The sequence below is a fragment of the Ranitomeya imitator genome, chromosome 2 (genome assembly GCF_032444005.1).
Source record: "Ranitomeya imitator isolate aRanImi1 chromosome 2, aRanImi1.pri, whole genome shotgun sequence".
NCBI classification, from domain to species: Eukaryota; Metazoa; Chordata; class Amphibia; order Anura; family Dendrobatidae; genus Ranitomeya; species Ranitomeya imitator.
In genome coordinates, this window is record NC_091283.1 from 853,384,440 (window position 1) to 853,411,820 (window position 27,381).

The following is a 27,381-nucleotide window of genomic DNA, read 5'->3' on the forward strand; positions in this document are numbered from 1 at the left end:
ACCGTGCACCAGGTAGTGTGCATTTAACAAAGACGGCGTTCACACCACATCCGACACCGTGCACCAGGTAGTGTACATTTAACAAAGACGGCGTTCACACCACATCCGACACCATGCACCAGGTAGTGTGCATTTAACAAAGACGGCGTTCACACCACGTCCGACACCATGCACCAGGTAGTGTGCATTTAACAAAGACGGCGTTCACACCACGTCCGACACCGTGCACCAGGTAGTGTACATTTAACAAAGGCGGCGTTCACAACACATCCGACACCGTGCACCAGGTAGTGTGCATTTAACAAAGACGGCGTTCACACCACATCCGACACCGTGCACCAGGTAGTGTGCATTTAACAAAGACGGCGTTCACACCACATCCGACACCGTGCACCAGGTAGTGTGCATTTAACAAAGACGGCGTTCACACCACATCCGACACAGTGCACCAGGTAGTGTGCATTTAACAAAGACGGCGTTCACACCACATCCGACACCGTGCACCAGGTAGTGTGCATTTAACAAAGGCGGCGTTCACACCACATCCGACACCGTGCACCAGGTAGTGTGCATTTAACAAAGACGGCGTTCACACCACATCCGACACCGTGCACCAGGTAGTGTGCATTTAACAAAGACGGCGTTCACACCACATCCGACACCATGCACCAGGTAGTGTGCATTTAACAAAGACGGCGTTCACACCACATCCGACACAGTGCACCAGGTAGTGTGCATTTAACAAAGACGGCGTTCACACCACATCCGACACCGTGCACCAGGTAGTGTGCATTTAACAAAGGCGGCGTTCACACCACATCCGACACCGTGCACCAGGTAGTGTGCATTTAACAAAGGCGGCGTTCACACCACATCCGACACCGTGCACCAGGTAGTGTGCATTTAACAAAGACGGCGTTCACACCACATCCGACACCGTGCACCAGGTAGTGTGCATTTAACAAAGGCGGCGTTCACACCACATCCGACACCGTGCACCAGGTAGTGTGCATTTAACAAAGACGGCGTTCACACCACATCCGACACCGTGCACCAGGTAGTGTGCATTTACCAAAGACGGCGTTCACACCACATCCGACACCGTGCACCAGGTAGTGTGCATTTAACAAAGACGGCGTTCACACCACATCCGACACCATGCACCAGGTAGTGTGCATTTAACAAAGACGGCGTTCACACCACATCCGACACCGTGCACCAGGTAGTGTGCATTTAACAAAGGCGGCGTTCACACCACATCCGACACCGTGCACCAGGTAGTGTGCATTTAACAAAGGCGGCGTTCACACCACGTCCGACACCGTGCACCAGGTAGTGTACATTTAACAAAGACGGCGTTCACACCACATCCGACACCGTGCACCAGGTAGTGTGCATTTAACAAAGACGGCGTTCACACCACATCCGACACCGTGCACCAGGTAGTGTGCATTTAACAAAGACGGCGTTCACACCACATCCGACACCATGCACCAGGTAGTGTGCATTTAACAAAGACGGCGTTCACACCACATCCGACACCATGCACCAGGTAGTGTGCATTTAACAAAGACGGCGTTCACACCACATCCGACACAGTGCACCAGGTAGTGTGCATTTAACAAAGACGGCGTTCACACCACATCCGACACCGTGCACCAGGTAGTGTGCATTTAACAAAGACGGCGTTCACACCACATCCGACACCGTGCACCAGGTAGTGTACATTTAACAAAGACGGCGTTCACACCACATCCAACACCGTGCACCAGGTAGTGTGCATTTAACAAAGACGGCGTTCACACCACGTCCGACACCGTGCACCAGGTAGTGTGCATTTAACAAAGACGGCGTTCACACCACATCCGACACCGTGCACCAGGTAGTGTGCATTTAACAAAGACGGCGTTCACACCACATCCGACACCGTGCACCAGGTAGTGTGCATTTAACAAAGACGGCGTTCACACCACATCCGACACCATGCACCAGGTAGTGTGCATTTAACAAAGACGGCGTTCACACCACATCCAACACCGTGCACCAGGTAGTGTGCATTTAACAAAGACGGCGTTCACACCACGTCCAGCACCGTGTACCAGGTAGTGTGCATTTAACAAAGACGGCGTTCACACCACATCCAACACCGTGCACCAGGTAGTGTGCATTTAACAAAGACGGCGTTCACACCACATCCGACACCGTGCACCAGGTAGTGTGCATTTAACAAAGACGGCGTTCACACCACATCCGACACCGTGCACCAGGTAGTGTACATTTAACAAAGACGGCGTTCACACCACATCCAACACCGTGCACCAGGTAGTGTGCATTTAACAAAGACGGCGTTCACACCACGTCCGACACCGTGCACCAGGTAGTGTGCATTTAACAAAGACGGCGTTCACACCACATCCGACACCGTGCACCAGGTAGTGTGCATTTAACAAAGACGGCGTTCACACCACATCCGACACCGTGCACCAGGTAGTGTGCATTTAACAAAGACGGCGTTCACACCACATCCGACACCGTGCACCAGGTAGTGTGCATTTAACAAAGACGGCGTTCACACCACATCCGACACCGTGCACCAGGTAGTGTGCATTTAACAAAGACGGCGTTCACACCACATCCGACACCGTGCACCAGGTAGTGTGCATTTAGCAAAGACGGCGTTCACACCACGTCCGACACCGTGCACCAGGTAGTGTGCATTTAACAAAGACGGCGTTCACAACACATCCGACACCGTGCACCAGGTAGTGTGCATTTAACAAAGACGGCGTTCACACCACATCCGACACCGTGCACCAGGTAGTGTGCATTTAACAAAGGCGGCGTTCACACCACATCCGACACCGTGCACCAGGTAGTGTGCATTTAACAAAGACGGCGTTCACACCACGTCCGACACCGTGCACCAGGTAGTGTGCATTTAACAAAGACGGCGTTCACAACACATCCGACACCGTGCACCAGGTAGTGTGCATTTAACAAAGACGGCGTTCACACCACGTCCGACGCCGTGCCCCAGGTAGTGTGCATTTAACAAAGACGGCGTTCACACCACATCCAACACCGTGCACCAGGTAGTGTGCATTTAACAAAGACGGCGTTCACACCACATCCGACACCGTGCACCAGGTAGTGTGCATTTAACAAAGACGGCGTTCACACCACATCCGACACCGTGCACCAGGTAGTGTGCATTTAACAAAGACGGCGTTCACACCACATCCGACACCGTGCACCAGGTAGTGTGCATTTAACAAAGACGGCGTTCACACCACATCCGACACCGTGCACCAGGTAGTGTGCATTTAACAAAGACGGCGTTCACACCACATCCGACACCGTGCACCAGGTAGTGTACATTTAACAAAGACGGCGTTCACACCACATCCGACACCGTGCACCAGGTAGTGTGCATTTAACAAAGACGGCGTTCACACCACATCCAACACCGTGCACCAGGTAGTGTGCATTTAACAAAGACGGCGTTCACACCACATCCGACACCGTGCACCAGGTAGTGTGCATTTAACAAAGACGGCGTTCACACCACATCCGACACCGTGCACCAGGTAGTGTACATTTAACAAAGACGGCGTTCACACCACATCCGACACCGTGCACCAGGTAGTGTGCATTTAACAAAGGCGGCGTTCACACCACATCCGACACCGTGCACCAGGTAGTGTACATTTAACAAAGACGGCGTTCACACCACATCCAACACCGTGCACCAGGTAGTGTGCATTTAACAAAGACGGCGTTCACACCACATCCGACACCGTGCACCAGGTAGTGTGCATTTACCAAAGACGGCGTTCACACCACATCCGACACCGTGCACCAGGTAGTGTACATTTAACAAAGACGGCGTTCACACCACATCCGACACCGTGCACCAGGTAGTGTACATTTAACAAAGACGGCGTTCACACCACATCCGACACCGTGCACCAGGTAGTGTGCATTTAACAAAGACGGCGTTCACACCACATCCGACACCGTGCACCAGGTAGTGTGCATTTAACAAAGACGGCGTTCACACCACGTCCGACACCGTGCACCAGGTAGTGTGCATTTAACAAAGACGGCGTTCACACCACGTCCGACACCGTGCACCAGGTAGTGTGCATTTAACAAAGACGGCGTTCACACCACGTCCGACACCGTGCACCAGGTAGTGTGCATTTAACAAAGGCGGCGTTCACAGCACGTCCGACACCGTGCACCAGGTAGTGTGCATTTAACAAAGGCGGCGTTCACACCACATCCGACACCGTGCACCAGGTAGTGTGCATTTAACAAAGACGGCGTTCACACCACATCCGACACCGTGCACCAGGTAGTGTGCATTTAACAAAGGCGGCGTTCACACCACATCCGACACCGTGCACCAGGTAGTGTGCATTTAACAAAGACGGCGTTCACACCACGTCCGACACCGTGCACCAGGTAGTGTGCATTTAACAAAGGCGGCGTTCACACCACATCCGACACCGTGCACCAGGTAGTGTGCATTTAACAAAGACGGCGTTCACACCACATCCGACACCGTGCACCAGGTAGTGTGCATTTAGCAAAGACGGCGTTCACACCACATCCGGCACCGTGCACCAGGTAGTGTGCATTTAGCAAAGACGGCGTTCACACCACATCCGACACCGTGCACCAGGTAGTGTGCATTTAGCAAAGACGGCGTTCACACCACATCCGACACCGTGCACCAGGTAGTGTGCATTTACCAAAGGCGGCGTTCACACCACATCCGACACCGTGCACCAGGTAGTGTGCATTTAGCAAAGACGGCGTTCACACCACATCCGACACCGTGCACCAGGTAGTGTGCATTTACCAAAGACGGCGTTCACACTGCGTCCAGCACCGTGTACCAGGTAGTGTGCATTTAGCAAAGACGGCGTTCACACTGCGTCCAGCACCGTGTACCAGGTAGTGTGCATTTAGGAAAGACGGCGTCCACAACACGTCCAGCACCGTGCACCAGGTAGTGTGCATTTAGCAAAGACGGCGTTCACAACACATCCGACACCGTGCACCAGGTAGTGTGCATTTAGCAAAGACGGCGTTCACACCACATCCGACACCGTGCACCAGGTAGTGTGCATTTAGCAAAGACGGCGTTCACACTGCATCCAGCCCCGTGCACCAGGTAGTGTGCATTTACCAAAGACGGCGTTCACACTGCGTCCAGCCCCGTGCACCAGGTAGTGTGCATTTAGCAAAGACGGCATTCACACTGCGTCCAGCACCGTGCACCAGGTAGTGTGCATTTACCAAAGACGGCGTTCACACTGCGTCCAGCACCGTGCACCAGGTAGTGTGCATTTAGCAAAGACGGCGTTCACACCGCGTCCGACACCGTGCACCAGGTAGTGTGCATTTAGCAAAGACGGCGTTCACACCGCGTCCGACACCGTGCACCAGGTAGTGTGCATTTAGCAAAGACGGCGTTCACACTGCATCCAGCCCCGTGCACCAGGTAGTGTGCATTTACCAAAGACGGCGTTCACACTGCGTCCAGCACCGTGCACCAGGTAGTGTGCATTTAGCAAAGACGGCGTTCACACCGCGTCCGACACCGTGCACCAGGTAGTGTGCATTTAGCAAAGACGGCGTTCACACCGCGTCCGACACCGTGCACCAGGTAGTGTGCATTTACCAAAGACGGCGTTCACACCGCGTCCAGCACCGTGTACCAGGTAGTGTGCATTTAGCAAAGACGGCGTCCACACTGCGTCCAGCACCGTGCACCAGGTAGTGTGCATTTACCAAAGACGGCGTTCACACTGCGTCTAGCCCTGTGCACCAGGTAGTGTGCATTTACCAAAGACGGCGTTCACACCGCGTCCAGCACCGTGTACCAGGTAGTGTGCATTTACCAAAGACGGCGTTCACACCGCGTCCAGCACCGTGTACCAGGTAGTGTGCATTTAGCAAAGACGGCGATCACACCGCGTCCAGCACCGTGTACCAGGTAGTGTGCATTTAGCAAAGACGGCGTTCACACCACATCCGACACCGTGCACCAGGTAGTGTGCATTTAGCAAAGACGGCGTTCACACCACATCCGACACCGTGCACCAGGTAGTGTGCATTTACCAAAGACGGCGTTCACACTGCGTCCAGCACCGTGTACCAGGTAGTGTGCATTTAGCAAAGACGGCATTCACACCACATCCGACACCGTGCACCAGGTAGTGTGCATTTAGCAAAGACGGCGTTCACACTGCGTCCAGCACCGTGTACCAGGTAGTGTGCATTTAGGAAAGACGGCGTCCACAACACGTCCAGCACCGTGCACCAGGTAGTGTGCATTTAGCAAAGACGGCGTTCACACCACATCCGACACCGTGCACCAGGTAGTGTGCATTTAGCAAAGACGGCGTTCACACTGCATCCAGCCCCGTGCACCAGGTAGTGTGCATTTAGGAAAGACGGCGTCCACAACACGTCCAGCACCGTGCACCAGGTAGTGTGCATTTAGCAAAGACGGCGTTCACACCACATCCGACACCGTGCACCAGGTAGTGTGCATTTACCAAAGACGGCGTTCACACTGCGTCCAGCCCCGTGCACCAGGTAGTGTGCATTTAGCAAAGACGGCATTCACACTGCGTCCAGCACCGTGCACCAGGTAGTGTGCATTTAGCAAAGACGGCGTTCACACCGCGTCCGACACCGTGCACCAGGTAGTGTGCATTTAGCAAAGACGGCGTTCACACCGCGTCCGACACCGTGCACCAGGTAGTGTGCATTTACCAAAGACGGCGTTCACACCGCGTCCAGCACCGTGTACCAGGTAGTGTGCATTTAGCAAAGACGGCGTCCACAACACGTCCAGCACCGTGTACCAGGTAGTGTGCATTTAGCAAAGACGGCGTTCACACTGCGTCCAGCCCCGTGCACCAGGTAGTGTGCATTTACCAAAGACGGCGTTCACACCGCGTCCAGCACCGTGTACCAGGTAGTGTGCATTTAGCAAAGACGGCGTCCACAACACGTCCAGCACCGTGTACCAGGTAGTGTGCATTTACCAAAGACGGCGTTCACACTGCATCCAGCACCAGGTAGCGTGCAGGTGGCAAGGACGGCGTTCACACCTCACACAGCACCGTGTACCAGGTAGTGTGCATTTAGCAAAGACGGCGTTCACACCGCGTCCGACACCGTGCACCAGGTAGTGTGCATTTAGCAAAGACGGCGTCCACACTGCGTCCAGCACCGTGCACCAGGTAGTGTGCATTTACCAAAGACGGCGTCCACACTGCGTCCAGCACCGTGCACCAGGTAGTGTGCATTTACCAAAGACGGCGTCCACAACACGTCCAGCACCGTGCACCAGGTAGTGTGCATTTAGCAAAGACGGCGTCCACACTGCGTCCAGCACCGTGCACCAGGTAGTGTGCATTTACCAAAGACGGCGATCACACCGCGTCCAGCACCGTGCACCAGGTAGTGTGCATTTACCAAAGACGGCGTTCACACCGCGTCCAGCACCGTGTACCAGGTAGTGTGCATTTAGCAAAGACGGCGTTCACACTGCATCCAGCACCAGGTAGCGTGCAGGTGGCAAGGACGGCGTTCACACCTCACACAGCACCAGGTAGCGCGCAGCCACAGGAGTCGCCCACGCTCACCTGCCGCGGACCTATAAACATATTTAGAATGGCGACAATTTCCGATTGTCTTAACTGGAGCTGAACATTAGTGTCAGGCGCGTTACCGTGGAGACCGCAAAGATCAAAGCGACAAAGAAGTGAAAAAAGCCCCAATTGTCTGATTAATCAAGTCAGCAAACAGCTTATTTCTTTCAGGCGGCATGCACGTATGAAAATGAGATTCCGGGAGCTCGGCTTTGTGAGATTTGCTCATTCTTATCAGAACAAAGCCAGCGGCAGACTATTTCACGGATCATTGGCGCTGTCAGGCCTGATGCACAGAATGGGTGACAGCCCCTTATTCTGAGGCTTCAGGAAAATTAGCAAAAAAGTCGCCACAAATTACCCCCTCATCTTTACAGTAATGTGACATTATTCACTTTTTTATCCAGTTTTCAATTTTGGTCACACTTCCTACTAAATCTCTCCCACACTGGAGCAGCTACAAGCTGCGGAAAACCAGGGCACGGAGCGGGGCGCGCTGCAAGATCCGGGACCACAAGAGGGGCGCGCTGCAAGATCCGGGACCACAAGAGGGGCGCGCTGCAAGATCCGGGACCACAAGAGGGGCGCGCTGCAAGATCCGGGACCACAAGAGGGGCGCGCTGCAAGATCCGGGACCACAAGAGGGGCGCGCTGCAAGATCCGGGACCACAAGAGGGGCGCGCTGCAAGATCCGGGACCACAAGAGGGGCGCGCTGCAAGATCCGGGACCACAAGAGGGGCGCGCTGCTAGATCCGGGACCACAAGAGGGGCGCGCTGCAAGATCCGGGACCACAAGAGGGGCGCGCTGCAAGATCCGGGACCACAAGAGGGGCGCGCTGCAAGATCCGGGACCACAAGAGGGGCGCGCTGCAAGATCCGGGACCACAAGAGGGGCGCGCTGCAAGATCCGGGACCACAAGAGGGGCGCGCTGCAAGATCCGGGACCACAAGAGGGGCGCGCTGCAAGATCCGGGACCACAAGAGGGGCGCGCTGCAAGATCCGGGACCACAAGAGGGGCGCGCTGCAAGATCCGGGACCACAAGAGGGGCGCGCTGCAAGATCCGGGACCACAAGAGGGGCGCGCTGCAAGATCCGGGACCACAAGAGGGGCGCGCTGCTAGATCCGGGACCACAAGAGGGGCGCGCTGCAAGATCCGGGACCACAAGAGGGGCGCGCTGCAAGGTCCGGGACCACAAGAGGGGCGCGCTGCAAGATCCGGGACCACAAGAGGGGCGCGCTGCAAGATCCGGGACCACAAGAGGGGCGCGCTGCAAGATCCGGGACCACAAGAGGGGCGCGCTGCAAGATCCGGGACCACAAGAGGGGCGCGCTGCAAGATCCGGGACCACAAGAGGGGCGCGCTGCAAGATCCGGGACCACAAGAGGGGCGCGCTGCAAGATCCGGGACCACAAGAGGGGCGCGCTGCAAGATCCGGGACCACAAGAGGGGCGCGCTGCAAGATCCGGGACCACAAGAGGGGCGCGCTGCAAGATCCGGGACCACAAGAGGGGCGCGCTGCAAGATCCGGGACCACAAGAGGGGCGCGCTGCAAGATCCGGGACCACAAGAGGGGCGCGCTGCAAGATCCGGGACCACAAGAGGGGCGCGCTGCAAGATCCGGGACCACAAGAGGGGCGCGCTGCAAGATCCGGGACCACAAGAGGGGCGCGCTGCAAGATCCGGGACCACAAGAGGGGCGCGCTGCAAGATCCGGGACCACAAGAGGGGCGCGCTGCAAGATCCGGGACCACAAGAGTGGCGCGCTGCAAGATCTGGGACAAGAGGGGCGCGCTGCAAGATCCGGGACCACAAGAGGGGCGCGCTGCAAGATCCGGGACCACAAGAGGGGCGCTGCAACATCCGGGACAAAAAGAGGAGCGCGGAACATGGCTACAAGTGTGGACCAGAGGAGGAGGGTGAAACACGGCCACAAGAAGGGGGCGGAACACGGCCACAAGTGTGGAGCCAGAAAAATGGGTGGAACACGGCCACAAGTGTGGAGCCAGAAGAGGGGTGGAACACGGCCACAAGTGTGGAGCCAGAAGAGGGGTGAACACGGCCACAAGTGTGGAGCCAGAAGAGGGGTGGAACATGGCCACAAGTGTGGAGCCAGAAGAATGGGTGAACACGGCCACAAGTGTGGAGCCAGAAGAGGGGTGCGGAACACGGCCACAAGTGTGGAGCCAGAAGAGGGGTGGAACACGGCCACAAGTGTGGAGCCAGAAGAATGGGTGGAACACGGCCACAAGTGTGGAGCCAGAAGAGGGGTGGAACACGGCCACAAGTGTGGAGCCAAAAGAGGGGTGGAACACGGCCACAAGTGTGGAGCCAGAAGAGGCGTGGAACATGGCCACAAGTGTGGAGCCAGAAGAGGGGTGGAACACGGCCACAAGTGTGGAGCCAGAAGAGGGGTGGAACACGGCCACAAGTGTGGAGCCAGAAGAGGGGTGGAACACGGCCACAAGTGTGGAGCCAGAAGAGGGGTGGACACCAACTCTTCCCTCTGTCTTCCTTCTTCTCCCTGCAGACCAGTCTTTGTTCCCAACAGCCGTCGTCCCCTCCGGGACCACAAGAGGGGCGCGCTGCAAGATCCGGGACCACAAGAGGGGCGCGCTGCAAGATCCGGGACCACAAGAGGTGCGCGCTGCAAGATCCGGGACAAGAGGGGCGCGCTGCAAGATCCAGGACAAGAGGGGCGCGCTGCAAGATCCGGGACCACAAGAGGGGCGCGCTGCAAGATCCGGGACCACAAGAGGGGCGCGCTGCAAGATCCGGGACCACAAGAGGGGCGCGCTGCAAGATCCGGGACCACAAGAGGGGCGCGCTGCAAGATCCGGGACCACAAGAGGGGCGCGCTGCAAGATCCGGGACCACAAGAGGGGCGCGCTGCAAGATCCGGGACCACAAGAGGGGCGCGCTGCAAGATCCGGGACCACAAGAGGGGCGCGCTGCAAGATCCGGGACCACAAGAGGGGCGCGCTGCAAGATCCGGGACCACAAGAGGGGCGCGCTGCAAGAACTGGGACCACAAGAGGGGCGCGCTGCAAGATCTGGGACCACAAGAGGGGCACGCTGCAAGATCCGGGACCACAAGAGGGGCGCGCTGCAAGATCCAGGACCACAAGAGGGGCGCGCTGCAAGATCCGGGACCACAAGAGGGGCGCGCTGCAAGATCCGGGACCAAAAGAGGAGCGCGGAACATGGCTACAAGTGTGGACCAGAGGAGGAGGGCGAAACACGGCCACAAGAAGGGGGAGGAACACGGCCACAAGTGTGGAGCCAGAAAAATGGGTGGAACACGGCCACAAGTGTGGAGCCAGAAGAGGGGTGAACACGGCCACAAGTGTGGAGCCAGAAGAGGGGTGGAACATGGCCACAAGTGTGGAGCCAGAAGAATGGGTGAACACGGCCACAAGTGTGGAGCCAGAAGAGGGGTGGAACACGGCCACAAGTGTGGAGCCAGAAGAGGGTGGAACACGGCCACAAGTGTGGAGCCAAAAGAGGGGTGGAACACGGCCACAAGTGTGGAGCCAGAAGAGGGGTGGAACGCGGCCACAAGTGTGGAGCCAGAAGAATGGGTGGAACACGGCCACAAGTGTGGAGCCAGAAGAGGCGTGGAACATGGCCACAAGTGTGGAGCCAGAAGAGGCGTGGAACACGGCCACAAGTGTGGAGCCAGAAGAGGGGTGGAACACGGCCACAAGTGTGGAGCCAGAAGAGGGGTGGAACACGGCCACAAGTGTGGAGCCAAAAGAGGGGTGGAACACGGCCACAAGTGTGGAGCCAGAAGAGGGGTGGAACGCGGCCACAAGTGTGGAGCCAGAAGAATGGGTGGAACACGGCCACAAATGTGGAGCCAGAAGAGGGGTGGAACACGGCCACAAGTGTGGAGCCAAAAGAGGGGTGGAACACGGCCACAAGTGTGGAGCCAGAAGAGGCGTGGAACACGGCCACAAGTGTGGAGCCAGAAGAGGGGTGGAACACGGCCACAAGTGTGGAGCCAGAAGAGGGGTGGAACACGGCCACAAGTGTGGAGCCAGAAGAGGGGTGGAACACGGCCACAAGTGTGGAGCCAGAAGAGGGGTGGTACACGGCCACAAGTGTGGAGCCAGAAGAGGGGTGGAACACGGCCACAAGTGTGGAGCCAGAAGAGGGGTGGAACACGGCCACAAGTGTGGAGCCAAAAGAGGGGTGGAACATGGCCACAAGTGTAGAGCCAGAAGAGGGGTGGAACATGGCCACAAGTGTAGAGCCAGAAGAGGGGTGGTACACGGCCACAAGTGTGGAGCCAGAAGAGGGGTGGACACCAACTCTTCCCTCTGTCTTCCTTCTTCTCCCTGCAGACCAGTCTTTGTTCCCAACAGCCGTCGACCCCTCTGCCATCCTTCTCAAAAACCTCTGGTCTTCCTCCTAGAGGAGTCATTCTCCTCCTCACCGTAGACCTCTCTGTTGGCTTCCTTCTATAGGCCAGTCTGTTGTCCTCTTCCCTATAGAATATTCTGGCAGAATCTTATCTCTTAGAGGGCAGGAGACAACCAGACCAGAACAGTGTCACCTCTACCATCATTAAGCTTTAGTCACACTAAACGACTTACCAACGATCACGACTAGCGATACGACCTGGCCGTGATCGTTGGTAAGTCGCTGTGTGGTCGCTGGGGAGCTGTCACACAGACAGCTCTCCAGCGACCAACGATGCCGAAGTCCCCGGGTAACCAGGGTAAACATCGGGTTACTAAGCGCAGGGCCGTGCTTAGAAACCCGATATTTACCCTGGTTACCATTGTAAAAGTAAAAAAAAAAAAAAACCAAACACTACATACTCACATTCTGATGTCTGTCACGTCCCCCACCGGCGTCCACAGGGTTAAAACTGCTTTCGGCAGGAGCGCTGCTAATGCACGCTAATGCAGAGAGCTTCCCTGCACTGACTGTCAGCGCCGGCAGTAACAGCAGTGACGTCACCGCTGTGCTCTGCTTTACGGCCGGCGCTGACAGTCAGTGCAGGGAAGCTGACGGCGGGGGACGTGACAGACATCAGAATGTAAGTATGTACTGTTTTTTTTTTTTTTTACTTTTACAGTGGTAACCAGGGTAAATATCGGGTTACTAAGCGCGGCCCTGCACTTAGTAACCCGATATTTACCCTGGTTACAAGTGAACACATCGCTGGATCGGCGTCACACACGCAGATCCAGCGATGACAGCGGGTGATCAGCGACCAAAAAAAGGTCCTGATCATTCCCCAGCGACCAACGATCTCCCAGCAGGGGCCTGATCATTGGTCGCTGTCACACATAACGAGATCGTTAGCGGGATCGTTGCTATGTCACCAAAAGCGTGACGTTGCAACGATATCGTTAACGATATCGTTATGTGCGACTCCAGCTTTAGTCAGGGAAGAGACTGAAGACCCCCAGACACATTCCACTGTCCAGTCCAGTAGTGATAACAGATTAGATCTCTGGGGTCAGATGATGGGAGTAGTGATGCTCTGTGTGACCCAGGGCGGGCAGCAGTCACAGGTGAGGAGAGGCGCCCGCAGTCCCGGCTGGAGGGGGACACAATGGCTGCTGTTGTCAGTGGCGGCTTTATCTCGTGGTGTAGGAAGCTTATTAACACGCTTTGAACTTAAAATCACATTTACAATAATGTGCCATCAACAGTTTTATAAGCTAATTAGAAAAAAAGATTAATTAATGACGAGCCCGCTAATAAAATGGCAATCAGGAAGAAAGAATCCGAGGGAGCTAAGCCGCCACTACCAGCAATTAGCAGCTAATTACAAACAAATTATAGCTGTGTTTTGCTGTGGGCTTTCATTTACTAAAATGGTTTTAATTAAAAGAGAAAACATGGCGATTAATGTGGCGGCAGCAGACGCCCGCCATTGTCTGGGGTAATGAGCCCGGCCATGGCCGCCCCGTGCCCGCCGCTCGCCTTCCACCACGGTGTGATGACGTCATGGCCGCCGCTCGCCCCTGGACCGGCAGCATGGTGTAATCAGTGTGTAATTATCCGGCTTTACCACGATAAATAAGCAAACATTCGGCGTCAATCACTGATCCGACCGCAGCGGTCAGCGGGGAGCGCGGCTTTGTGTGGCAGATTTACCCCAGGCAAACACGGCTCTGCTGCGCGAGCTCTGATAACATGGCCGCCAAGTCAGCGCACAAGGGGACAGTCATCACGGAGGAGTCCCCAGGCCCGGCCAGGTAGCAGACAATCCCACGATCCCAGGCAGAGCCCGTCACTTCTTCCCCGGCTGCCAGCTGAGCCGGGGTGATTTGTTTCGCTGGCACTGGGCCACCTCCATCAAAGTGGCGGCTTCCAAGATGCTATTTACGGGCTTAGGAATGTTATACATCAGAAATTAGCTTCACCTATTAGGACAGGAACGGGATTACGGCTCTGCAGGACGCGCGCCCCGGAGCACGGGGTTTATCTGCCTCCTCCAGCGCCTGCCTGGGATTACTGGGAGAAATGAGGCGCCGCAGCGACCAGAGACACCTCACCTGCAGAGGGACCTGACCCCAAAAATGGCTGAGACCGGAGGGAGACGTGAAGAGGACACAGCGGGGAGAAGATCCCAGGAGAGAAATCATCAGGACTCCGCACCAAGGACCCCCGCACTGCTCCACTACACCAAACATGTCTGCACTGCTGAGCCCATGAAAGCCTCCCTGCAGACACAACTGCACCCACCATATCATACAGCAGTGACATGACCGCTCCCCAGATCTCAGTTATATCATACAGCAGTGACATGACCGCTCCCCAGATCTCAGTTATATCATACAGCATTGACATGACCGCTCCCCAGATCTCAGTTATATCATACAGCAGTGACATCACCGCTCCCCAGATCTCAGTTATATCATACAGCAGTGACATGACCGCTCCCCAGATCTCAGTTATATTATACAGCAGTGACATCACCGCTCTCCAGATATCAGTTATATTATACAGCAGTGACATCACCGCTCCCCAGATCTGTTATATCATACAGCAGTGACATGACCGCTCCCCAGATCTCAGTTATATCATACAGCAGTGACATGACCGCTCCCCAGATCTCAGTTATATCATACAGCAGTGACATGACCGCTCCCCAGATCTCAGTTATATCATACAGCAGTGACATGACCGCTCCCCAGATCTCAGTTATATCATACAGCAGTGACATGACCGCTCCCCAGATCTCAGTTATATCATACAGCAGTGACATGACCGCTCCCCAGATCTCAGTTATATCATACAGCAGTGACATCACCGCTCTCCAGATATCAGTTATATTATACAACAGTGACATCACCGCTCCCCAGATCTCAGTTATATCATACAGCAGTGACATCACCGCTCCCCAGATCTCAGTTATATTATACAGCAGTGACATGACCGCTCCCCAGATCTCAGTTATATTATACAGCAGTGACATCACCGCTCCCCAGATCTCAGTTATATCATACAGCAGTGACATCACCGCTCTCCAGATATCAGTTATATCATACAGCAGTGACATCACCGCTCCCCAGATATCAGTTATATTATACAGCAGTGACATGACCGCTCCCCAGATCTCAGTTATATTATACAGCAGTGACATCACCGCTCTCCAGATATCAGTTATATTATACAGCAGTGACATCACCGCTCCCCAGATCTGTTATATCATACAGCAGTGACATGACCGCTCCCCAGATCTCAGTTATATCATACAGCAGTGACATGACCACTCCCCAGATCTCAGTTATATCATACAGCAGTGACATGACCGCTCCCCAGATCTGTTATATCATACAGCAGTGACATGACCGCTCCCCAGATCTCAGTTATATCATACAGCAGTGACATCACCGCTCTCCAGATATCCGTTATATTATACAGCAGTGACATCACCGCTCCCCAGATCTCAGTTATATCATACAGCAGTGACATGACCGCTCCCCAGATCTCAGTTATATTATACAGCAGTGACATGACCGCTCCCCAGATCTCAGTTATATCATACAGCAGTGACATGACCGCTCCCCAGATCTCAGTTATATCATACAGCGGTGACATCACCGCTCTCCAGATATCAGTTATATCATACAGCAGTGACATCACCGCTCTCCAGATATCAGTTATATTATACAGCGGTGACATCACCGCTCTCCAGATATCAGTTATATTATACAGCAGTGACATCACCGCTCCCCAGATATCAGTTATATTATACAGCAGTGACATCACCGCTCCCCAGATATCAGTTATATCATACAGCGGTGACATGACCGCTCCCCAGATCTCAGTTATATCATACAGCAGTGACATCACCGCTCCCCAGATATCAGTTATATCATACAGCGGTGACATCACCGCTCTCCAGATATCAGTTATATCATACAGCAGTGACATCACCGCTCCCCAGATATCAGTTATATTATACAGCAGTGACATCACCGCTCCCCAGATATCAGTTATATCATACAGCGGTGACATGACCGCTCCTCAGATCTCAGTTATATCATACAGCAGTGACATCACCGCTCCCCATATCTGAGCTATATTAGACAGGAGAGGATTGCGTCTCTATAACACATGGACATTACATGGGGTACAGGGAGGCTGTAGATATAACCACAGGCCGCGGAGGCTCCTGCTCTCCTGTGGCGCCTCTTGCCCCAGCACTCACCTCGCGGGTGGCCAGGCTGTCACTCAGCTCTTCTGCTTTTTCAATGTCTCCTCTATTCAAGGCTTCATCCAAATTCTGCTCTAGCCGGGACTGTGAAGAGAGGATTAATAATAATAATTTTTATTTATATAGCGCCAACATATTCCGCAGCACTTTACAATTAAGCGGGGACATGTACAGACAATAAATTCACTACAAGTTAAGACAATTTAAACAGTGACATTAGGGGTGAGGTCCCTGCTCGCAAGCTTACAATCTACAAGGAAATGGGGGGACACAATAGGTGAAGAGTGCTTGTTATTTCAGGTCTGGCAATTATAATAGAGATTTTCATATAATGCTGCATGATCCAGTCATCAGCCCGTGTGTTTAAGTGCAATAGTCAAGTATCAAGTGCAGTTATCTGTCACGATTCACACCGTGACCATCACCCCACGTCACGGATCGGGGTAACTTTAGGCCAACAGATGCTATCACATGTGCAGCGGGGCTTATCTTGGTTATCCCTCCGCTGCTACAATGTGATGAGAAAACACACACAAGGCTATTGACCTCTTAGTTTACAGCAGGGGCTTATTCTAGGTATCCCACTGCTCTTCAATATACCACTAACTGCAGGGATTTATGTGTATCCCGCTTTACAGTTCCGCTTAAAAACTTGCAGCTCTCTGGCGTCCCCCTCACCCTCAGGTCAGATTAGGTACTGCACCTAGGGTAATTAGTCGCCAGAGAGGCTGCCTGCTATGTACTGGCTATTGGGCACGCTGCAGCGAGGCGATATAACTACTCCCACTCAGGCAGGAACAAAAATTATCAACACCGCAGTCGCTACAACGACTCCCAAAGGCACAGCACACGGTATGCTGCCACCAGCTTCGATTAAACGGGTCCGAAGCTAACCCAAAACAGTAGCGTAATTCCCTTCAGAAGACTTAGGGTACGTTTTAGAGCAGAAGAACGAATCTAGTATTTTAAATATTATACTCCATAAAAGATTTAAGGCAGTGTTTATAAAAAGTTATATCAAGATGTTACAATATGAGACAATTTAAAATATGCAGAAAGTAATTCTAAAATAAAGGGATTAAATGAGAATTTAACACTTACATGTGTTTCAGGCAACCAGGCTAGTGGGCGGAGCTCCTCAGGACTGGCAGTGAGGGCTCCTCAAGTCAGACTCAGACAGACTCTCACAGACTTTGAAGGCTGGGTAAAGTGGAGTCACTTAAATAACCACAGCCTTGTGACATCACTAACAGGGCTGGTTTCCTCAGACCCTCCTATCTCTTCAGTCTTACCAAATTGCACACAAGTTTGTCTAATGCCTGTATCTCCGCTATAGAACATGTCAGAATCATAACACACCCAGCATTCATCTTGTATTAACATTGGCGTTCTAATGAGACCAAATTTGGGCTTGATGGGATGCATAGTTTCAGAGAAATCCATACTCTGTCCCTGTTGTAACTAGAAGCCCGCGCTTACCGTGGCTGATAGATGCGTCGATGGAGATTCACAAACTGGACAAATTATTTTCCTAGCCTAAACCGTTGCCCAATAACTCACTATAATGGAACAAAGGACTTCTTGCCTTTAAAGAAGGAAATCAGACCAGTTTCAGCTGGTACAACTGTCTATGCATCTATACTGATCGTAAAAATTCCTTTGGGAGGGGCATGAGGGGTTTGTGAGCTGAAAGTCAGGAATTTGCAGCAAGAAGCAATAAAAGCTCTTCTACACCCATTGAAAGGAAAAGCTAAACCCTGAAGTAAAGGGGGTCAACGCCCACAGTATGGTGCTAACAGGCAAGAGAAACTAAACTAATATCATACATTATCCTCACACCTCCCCCTTTTGGTCTGCGCTAGAGAGGCAGAACCCCACGGTATGCCCCCATGCGCACCTCAGTAGGTTCACCCTGGCGGGACAGTCCATCTGCATTTCCATGCTCCCTGCCCGTTTTGTGTTCAATGGTGAAGTCAAACTGCTGAAGGGCAAGGCTCCAGCGTAGCAACCTGCCGTTGTTTAGCCAGCGCAGAGGGTTGTGGTCGGTCACCACGGTGAAGGTGCGACCGTACAAGTAGGGCTGCAAGCGCTGCAGGGCCCAGACTATGGCCAGGCACTCCTTCTCGATGGTGGAGTAGGCCACTTCCCTCGGCAAAATTTTCCAGCTCAGGTACAACAAGGGGGGGGGGTCTTCATCCTCCGAGTCAACCTGGCTGAGCACAGCACCAAGGCCAAACTCACTGGCGTCGGTCTGTACCAAGAATGGTCGACTGCTTTCAACACAGGGGCGTTGCACAGTGCTGCTTTAAACGCCTGGAAGGCCCCCTCACAGCCATCAGTCCAGTTGACGATGTGGGGTAGCTTCTTCCTGGTGAGGTCCGTCAAGAGTTTTGCTAAGCTACTATAGTGCTGTACGAAGCGCCTATAGTACCCTGCAGTGCCCAGGAAGGACATCACCTGTTTCTTGGTCCCGGGAGTGGGCCAGTTCACGATCGCTCCCACTTTCTCAGGCTCTTGCTTTAGGGTGCCTCCGCCTACCCGGTGCCCCAGGTAGTGGACCTCACTCATGCCCATCTGGCACTTTCCCGGCTTGATAGTCAGTCCAGCTTGGTGAATTCGCCTGAGCACCTACTCGAGATGCAGGTGTTCCTTCCAGGAGGAACTGAAGATGGCAATGTCATCCAAGTACGCCACGGCATACTTCTCCAGTCCCTGAAGCAGGAGGTTGACCATCCGCTGGAGAGTGGCAGGGGCATTCTTCATGCCGAAGGGCATGACCGTGGACTCGTACAGTCCAAAGGGTGTGATAAAGGCAGACTTCTGCGCCTCAGGGCTCAGGGGAATCTGCCAGTATCCTCGACTCAGATCCATTATTGTCAGGTAATCTGCGCCAGCTAACCTCTCAAGCAGCTCCTCGATGCGCATCAGAGGCTGTGATGGCGTTGAGCCCTTGTAGTCCACGCAGAACCGGGTAGTCCGATCCTTCTTTGGCACGAGAACAGGTGAGGGCCACGCACTCTTTGACCGTCGAATCACCCCCAGCTGTAACATCTCATCGATCTCCTGGCGCATAACCTGCTGAACCTGGTCGGAGATTCGATAGGGTGCTCGCCGTAGTGGGGCGTGATTTCCGGTGTCCACCTCGTGGACTGCTAACTCAGTCCTTCAAGGTCGGTCGGAGAAAACGGCCCGGGAGGGTTCCAGCTTTGTCCGCAACTGCGACCGCTGGGGTTCGGTTAGTGAGGCGCTTACCTCCACATCCTCGATGAACCCACCGGTCTTGGCTTGGGCCAGCATGTCCAGGAGGGTGTCTTCCTCCCCGTCTTCGGGCAAGCTGCAGACCGGTAGGATGAAAGGTTCACGTTCGTGATGAGCCTTCATCATGTTGACATGAAAGGCCTTTCGCCTACCCCGAGCGTGGTCAAGTGTGACCACATAGGTGACCGAGTTGAGCTGTTGGTGGATGACGTACGGGCCCTCCCAGGCTGCCTGAAGCTTATCCGTTGGCACGGGGACCAGCGCCCACACCTTTTGACCCACGCGGTAGGTCTGCTCCCGGGCGTTCTGGTCGTACCAGTGCTTCTGGTCAGCCTGAGCCTGCGTCATGTTGTCATGCACCAACTGCGTCAAGGTCTGCATCTTGTCACGGAAGCGCATGACATACTCCACTATGGACACTTCAGAAGGGTTCGCTGCTCTTCCCAGGATTCCCTTACCAACCCAAGGGGTTCCCGGACTCGACTGCCGTTCAGGAGCTCAAAGGGGGAGAACCCCGTCGAGGCCTGCGGAACCTCTCGGTAAGCGAATATCAGGTGTGGGAGGTACCGCTTCCAGTCGCGCCCTTGGGTCTCAACCAGCATGCGTAGCATCTGTTTGAGGGTACCATTGAAGCGTTCACACAAGCCATTGGTCTGTGGGTGATACGCACTCAATACCAGGTGCTTCACCTGCATTCTCTTACAGAGAGCCTCCATTAGGCGAGACATGAATTGGGTTCCTTGATCAGTAAGCATCTGCAGCGCCCCAGAGACCTGGTCGTTGCAGTATGGCCCCAAGGCGAGTAGCGGTACGTCCGATGGCACTAAAGAGTTCTCCTGACCAGGTATCACCAGAACACATTACACTTCACACTCCGGCCACTAGGGGGAGAAAAAGGCTTTATTTATTGGGCCACTCCTCACACTGGTAAAACTAGGGGCTGGGGAGGAAGTTAGTCAGAAGCTGACTGGGTTGGAACTAGGCAACATCCCGTGGCAGGGGGTGTTGCAGGGAGAAGGCACAGGGGGGTCCCTGTCAGGCGTGGGAACCTGGCAGGCGCCTAGCGAACAGAACAGAACGTAACGGAACCGCGCCTGCACACCTTGCGGCGGTATCCTAAGAAAGAGACAAGGGAAGAATATTGTGGAACAGTGTAAACGAGATCAGCACATAGGAGAGCCAGTAAGAGTCGTGCCGAGAGAGGAAGGCAACATCTTACTGAGGCGCGTAGTCGGTGGCCGGATCACCATAGGAGTAACTGACTTCAGGCCTTACTTCAAATTCCGCTGGATAGTTGATTATAGGTTGGCTGTCTACCTTTTACACCTACGAAGACATAGGGAGCAACATTGGGAAAGGGGCGTCTCTAGGGTCCCGGAAGACCTCCAAGCCTTCCAGTCAAACGGGTGGCGTCCTAGCCATACTATATCTGGGGGACGTTAGAAACTAGCAACATCTGGAACCAAAGAATGAGAGAGAGAACGAGAAAGCTGTAGAGAACGAACGAAGGAGAACAGCAGTTGTGAGGACTATTCCGAATGCTCAGCACGGTAGGACTACAACACACAGGCGCTAGTGGTAGGCAACGATTTCCATCTGCGAGGGAAACTCTGGATGTGCCCATCGGACTGGCCGGTCTCTGATAGCCCGGTTGAACGTGCTCTGGACTGAGTGTACTGAAGCCTTCAGTAAAAGGTAAAGAGACTACAACCCTGTGTCCTCGTTATTGCCTGCACCTCACACCATCTCCATCCACCTTACTGGGAAGCCCTGGGGATTTACTCACCTGTGAGAAGGTACACCATCCGGCTGTTATTCCATCACCCCAGTGGACCCCACAGCAGCGTCGGTCACCCTGACCGAACACCACAGGTGGCGTCACGAACCATTGACAGACTGTACAAATCCCTTTACTGGTCGCCCCTTAGCAGGGTCACGGACCGAGTCTAGCCACCGTGACAGCCTCAGAACCGAACCAGAGAGGCCCGGTACCGAGAACTCGTGGCCCTGTGTCTGGGGGCGCTCCAACTTGGCGTCACGAACAGGATCCTACTTAAGCCTGAGAAGCAGGTCATGTGTGCCTAGGAACTGTGATTGAAAGGTTGTGGACTGTGATTTATTGCAAAGACTGTGTATTGCTATCTGTCACAAGATTCCCGCCAAAACCGCCGCCATTGCCACGCCACGAGGAGCGCAGGAGAAGAAGGGTGTGGAAGTGGGCGTGAGCAAGCTGAAGAGCGCGAAAGGTAATGGCCGCCCAGTCTAAATATTTCTGCACCTTGAGGACGTGTCCGTCAGCAGCTGAGATCCGCCTCCTGATCCTCAGTGGAGGGCGGAGAAAAAGGAAGCGAAACCGCTCATGAAGGAGAGAGCGGGAAAAGGACAAGGAGGGAGAAGAAGTGAGCCACGTGGGAGACACCATGGCCAGCCGACCGGGATCGGAGCAGAGGACTCCCCCAGCTACCCAGAGAGATACTGCGGCCAGGCGTCACCTGTTGGCCCCGACTTCCTGCAGGCCGGAGTGGACGAGCTCAGCGATCAACTCCGGCGGACGCAGCTGAGCACTGAGGCCGGGTGGAAGGAGATCGTCACCGGGGGCCTCACCAGACGTCTGTCGGCAGCCTCGTGTAGTCCGGAGCGAGAAAGAAGTTCCAGCGCTCCGAAGCCAGAAAGCAAGTCCCTGCCGGAAAGCGAGATGCTGCAAACAGAGATGACGATGCCGCAGCGCAAGGCTACGCAGTCAGCGTTCCAGGTCCCAGCGGAGACGGAGCAGGCCGACCCCAAGGACACCGTGGTGGCAGGTAAGAACGCTGACCCTGCCCCAGTGACAGAAGACCTACTGATAAGCTACGTAGCAGCGCCACCTACTGCCCTGACTAAGAATAATTCTGAACTGACAAATCCTAATACTACTAGCACAGTGGGCATCATTGCCGCTACTGAACCTACTACCAAAACTGACATTCGAACCCAGATTATACCTGAAAAACTGATTAGTGACATTGATACCGCATCGGATGAGAAAAGAGATATGCAAAGCAATAAGACCCCCATCTGGAGTGAGGGAGCCCCTTATGTGGCACCTGGTAGCCGCCAGTATCCAGCTGGGCTACCCCCTGAGTTACAGCACTAAACCTTGAAACCCCGACAAATGTACATAGTTATTTAACTGTTTCCTGATGTTGCTGCTGCTTTAAACCCGTCCAGAGTTAACTCTTAGGGATCCCTTTGTTTACCCGGGATCCCTATTGTCTTCCATTCCTTTTTCTATTTTTTGTACAAGTTCATCATTGTTTAAAGACTGCCGGATTATGGACGGTGAATGATTCAGAACTGTTTTGTACATAGTTTGCACCTTCTTAAAGGTGCTCCCTACTGGTTTTATAAGTCGAGGAAGACTTTGCGAAGACGTGCTGCAGAAGGACTTGCTTGCCGTGAACTTGCTTGCTGGAAAGAGAATCTGCACCAGAGACTTGGGTCCCTCTTAAAGGGAATGTTTGATGATAACTTTGATAAATGTTGAAACGTTAATAATGTTGCGGAATTTAGATAGTTTAATAATGTTAATAAAGATTGAGGACAGGAAAGTTTGAAGTGAACCCGTAGGGGTTAAAGATAGAGTCCTCCTGAGAAGATGTAGAAAGATGGTCTGCACAATGGCAGTAGGCCCAGCCAAGGAGCTAGGCGGTCCTGCATTGGTGAAGTGAGAACGGAAAAGAAAGTTGAGTTGTTGTAGTACTTGATAGTAGGCCTCTAGTGGGTTTAGCTTATACGCCCTTAAAAGGAAGAGTTAGCTGTTTGTTCCAAAAATTTACACTTAGTAGAATACCCGGCTGGTTACTAAGAGTTATTTATAGTCATAATGTTATTTAAAAATATTTAACTGTTATTTTTGTTTGTAACGTTCAAGTGTCCTTACCTCCCATAAAGGGAAGCACCTTTTCTATTTATTTGTTCCTAGCATCCAAAAATTTTGTATGTCTTTCACTGCATTATATTGTTGTTCTTCTTCCCAGTCCAGGAGTACTGGATTTAACCGGGGGGGGGGGGGAGTGCAGCGCCCCAGAGACCTGGTCGTTGCAGTATGGCCCCAAGGCGAGTAGCGGTACGTCCGATGGCACTAAAGAGTTCTCCTGACCAGGTATCACCAGAACACATTACACTTCACACTCCGGCCACTAGGGGGAGAAAAAGGCTTTATTTATTGGGCCACTCCTCACACTGGTAAAACTAGGGGCTGGGGAGGAAGTTAGTCAGAAGCTGACTGGGTTGGAACCAGGCAACATCCCGTGGCAGGGGGTGTTGCAGGGAGAAGACACAGGGGGGTCCCTGTCAGGCGTGGGAACCTGGCAGGCACCTAGCGAACAGAACAGAACATAACGGAACCGCGCCTGCACACCTTGCGGCGGTATCCTAAGAAAGAGACAAGAGGGGAAGAATATTGTGGAACAGTGTAAACGAGATCAGCACAAAGGAGAGCCAGTAAGAGTCGTGCCGAGAGAGGAAGGCAACATCTTACTGAGGCGCGTAGTCGGTGGCCGGATCACCGTAGGAGTAACTGACTTCAGGCCTTACTTCAAATACCGCTGGACAGTTGATTATAGGTTGGCTGTCTACCTTACTACACCTGCGAAGACATAGGGGGCAACATTGGGAGAGGGGGCATCTCTAGGGTCCCGGAAGACCTCCAAGCCTTCCCGTCAAACGGGTGGCGTCCTAGCCATAACATATCTGGGGGACGTTAGAAACTAGCAACATCTGGAACCAAAGAACGAGAAAGAGAGAAAGCTGTAGAGAACGAACGAAGGAGAACAGCAGTTGTGAGGACTATTCCGAATGCTCAGCAGGGTAGCACTACAACACACAGGCGCTATTGGTAGGCAACGATTTCCATCTGCGAAGGAAACTCTGGATGTGCCCATCGGACCGGCCGGTCTCTGATAGCCCGGTTGAACGTGCTCTGGACTGAGTGTACTGAAGCCTTCAGTAAAAGGTAAAGAGACTGCAACCTTATGTCCTCGTTATTGCCTGCACCTCACACCATCACCATCCACGTTACTGGGAAGCCCTAGGGATATACTTCACCTGTGGGAAGTTATACCATCCGGCTGTTTTCCATCACCCCAGTGGACCCCACAGCAGCGTCGGTCACCCTGACCGAACACCACAGGTGGCGTCACGAACCCCTGACAGACTGTACCACCACCTTCATTGGACGCCCCTTAGCAGGGTCACGGACCGGGTCTAGCCACCGTGACAGCCTCAGAACCGAACCAGAGAGGCCCGGTACCGAGAACTCGTGGCCCTGTGTCTGGGGGCACTCCAACTCTCCCTGGGAAATCCTACACGTGAAAAGATAGCCAACAGGTCATCCGCCACCTTATCTGCCCTAGTTGACGATAGAGCTACAGCCTCTTGGTATCGGGTAGTGTAGTCTACCACAGTAAGGATGTATTGCTTTCCAGAGCTGATGGGGATGGCCAGCGGGCCCACAATGTCCACCGCGATCCTCTGGAAAGGCTCCTCTACCACTGGCAAAGGGATCAGGGGAGCCTTAAGAGAAGGCCCTGCCTTCCCCACTCTTTGACAAGTGATACAGGAGCGGCAGTAGTTTGACACATCTGTCCCCATCTTAGGCCAATAGAAGTGTTGAGACAGCCGGGCCTTAGTTTTGCTGATCCCCAAGTGTCCTGCTAGCGGGATCTCATGGGCAATCCGCAAAAACTCACCCCGGAATTGCTGCGGGACGACCAGCTGTCTTTCCCTCAACCACTCCTTTTGTGATTCTCCGGGTACTGTCTCCCGGTACAACCTTCCTTGTTCCCAGAACACCTTCTCCTTATCAGCCTCGAAGAAGGGCGTCCCGGCAAGTTGTCTCAAACTCTCTAGGCTCGCATCTGTGTGCAGAGCGGCCTGAAACTCCTGGCTAGAGGAAGCCAGAAGCGACGTCAGGGTCCCTTCCCCACGGGAACCCTCTTGGACCTGCTCTGGGTCCACCTCTGGTTCAGTCACAGTAATGACTGAGGAGGGTCCGGAAGGCAGACAGTTATCTGCGTTCCGGGCACTCTGACTGCGGGTGACAGCAGCTACGTAGGATGTCTCCCCGGGGGTTTCTACAGACCCATCAGCCGGCGCTGCTATGGGCTCTACCTCCCCATTCACCCCCAACACTCCAGGGGCAGTGCTACTTATGGGCCAGTTACCTTCCTCGATGGCACTGGTCACTTTCATGGAGTCACCTTCCTCACGGTTCCCATGCATCTCCCCATTTCCTGTAGCACCGACACTTGCCCCTGTTAGGGGTTCCTCAGCCGTCTCACTCCGCAGAGCGACGTGGCTGGGCACGCCTGTACCTATGGACACATTAACCTTTGCAGAAAAATGGTTATCAGGTTCAGTTGGCACAGGTACAACATTTTCACCATCAATTCTAGGGAAAAAATGGTTATCAGATGCATCATTAGAAGATAAAGCATGGTCAGGTAACACATGCGATCTCCCATCATCATCATCAGGGTTAATGTTACCCTCATTAGTAGATTGGGGAGGGGTGTCAGGGACGTAGTGGGCAACCAACCTCCCCAAATCAGTCCCCAACAAAACATCAGTGGGCAAATTATCAGACAGCCCCACTTCCTTCACCCCGCTCCCGCCACCCCAATTAATATAAACCCGGGCCATCGGTAAGGGACAGCTGATGCCCCCAATCCCAGTGACAGTTAGGGTTTTCCCCAGAATGATTTCTTCAGGGGCCGCCAGTTCGGGTCGGATGAGGGTTCGTTCAGCCCCAGTGTCCTTGAGGCCTGTAGCGACATGGCCTCCCACAGTGACGTACTGTACGTTGTCACACACCCTCCCAACCACACCACCCACCAAAAGAACTGCTGCGTTAGGCCCTGGGGTCTTGGCTGGGGGGTTCTTCTGCTTGGTTGGGCAGGAGGGACTGATATGACCAGTGTGATGGCAGGTGTAACACGTGCGAGGTTCGGTGGTAGGTCTGGTGCTGTTGGCCACGGGGCGAGGACCTCTGGTGTGTTGGCTGGCAGGGGTACTGGCGTTGGTTGCAGGCTTACCCCCTCTCCAGCTGGTGGTGACTGGTTTCCGCACTTCCGATCTACGGTTGGCCTCATAGGCATCGGCAATCTGCGCTGCTTTCGTCACGTCTTTGGGTTCTCTGTCCATCACGAACTGTCGCACCTCAGCTGGGCAAAGATGTAAGAACTGGTCTTTGATCATCAGGTCTCGCAGCTGCTCAAAGGTGGTCACTGACAGTCCTTGGGTCCACTGGTCAAAGTGGGTCCCCAGTCCATGCACCACATCGCTATAACTGTCGTGTGGGCCACGTTGGAGGGTCCGGAACTTTCTACGGTAAACCTCGGGTGCAAGCTGGTACTTTGTTATCAGGGCCTGCTTGATGGCCTCAGTCACCATCTTGTTCTTGAGGGAGGGCAGCAAACGCCTCCAGAGCTTTGCCTCTCAGCCCTGGTGTCAGGTATTGTGCCCATTCTTCTGCAGGCAGTTAGTACTGTCTGCAGGCTTTCTCAAAGGCCCACAGAAACGTGTCCAAGACCCCGTCCTTTTCCATAACAGGAAAGTAATCGGGCCGAGGCTTCGGTATCTGAGCGCTGCTGGGCTCATGGCTCCAGGCGGTGGAGGGCATCACCCCCTGCCGGAGCATCTCCAGTTCATGTTCTCGCTGGGCTTGGCGCTCAACTCGTTGGGCCTGGGCCTCCCGCTCAGCTCTCTCAGCCTCCCGCTCG

The 27,381-nt window shown here is 53.9% G+C and overlaps 1 protein-coding gene across 2 annotated transcripts in view; it reads right to left on the reverse strand.

Annotated features, from left to right (window-relative positions):
- The window catches only part of FAM204A (family with sequence similarity 204 member A), a 52,655-nt gene that overhangs the window by 9,199 nt on the left and 16,075 nt on the right, over nucleotides 1–27,381 (reverse strand). For both annotated transcript variants that reach the window (XM_069754403.1, XM_069754402.1), the window contains exon 5: nucleotides 16,358–16,447. In XM_069754403.1, coding sequence (XP_069610504.1) covers nucleotides 16,358–16,447 — 90 coding nt within the window. The remainder of the gene's footprint in view (nucleotides 1–16,357; nucleotides 16,448–27,381) is intronic.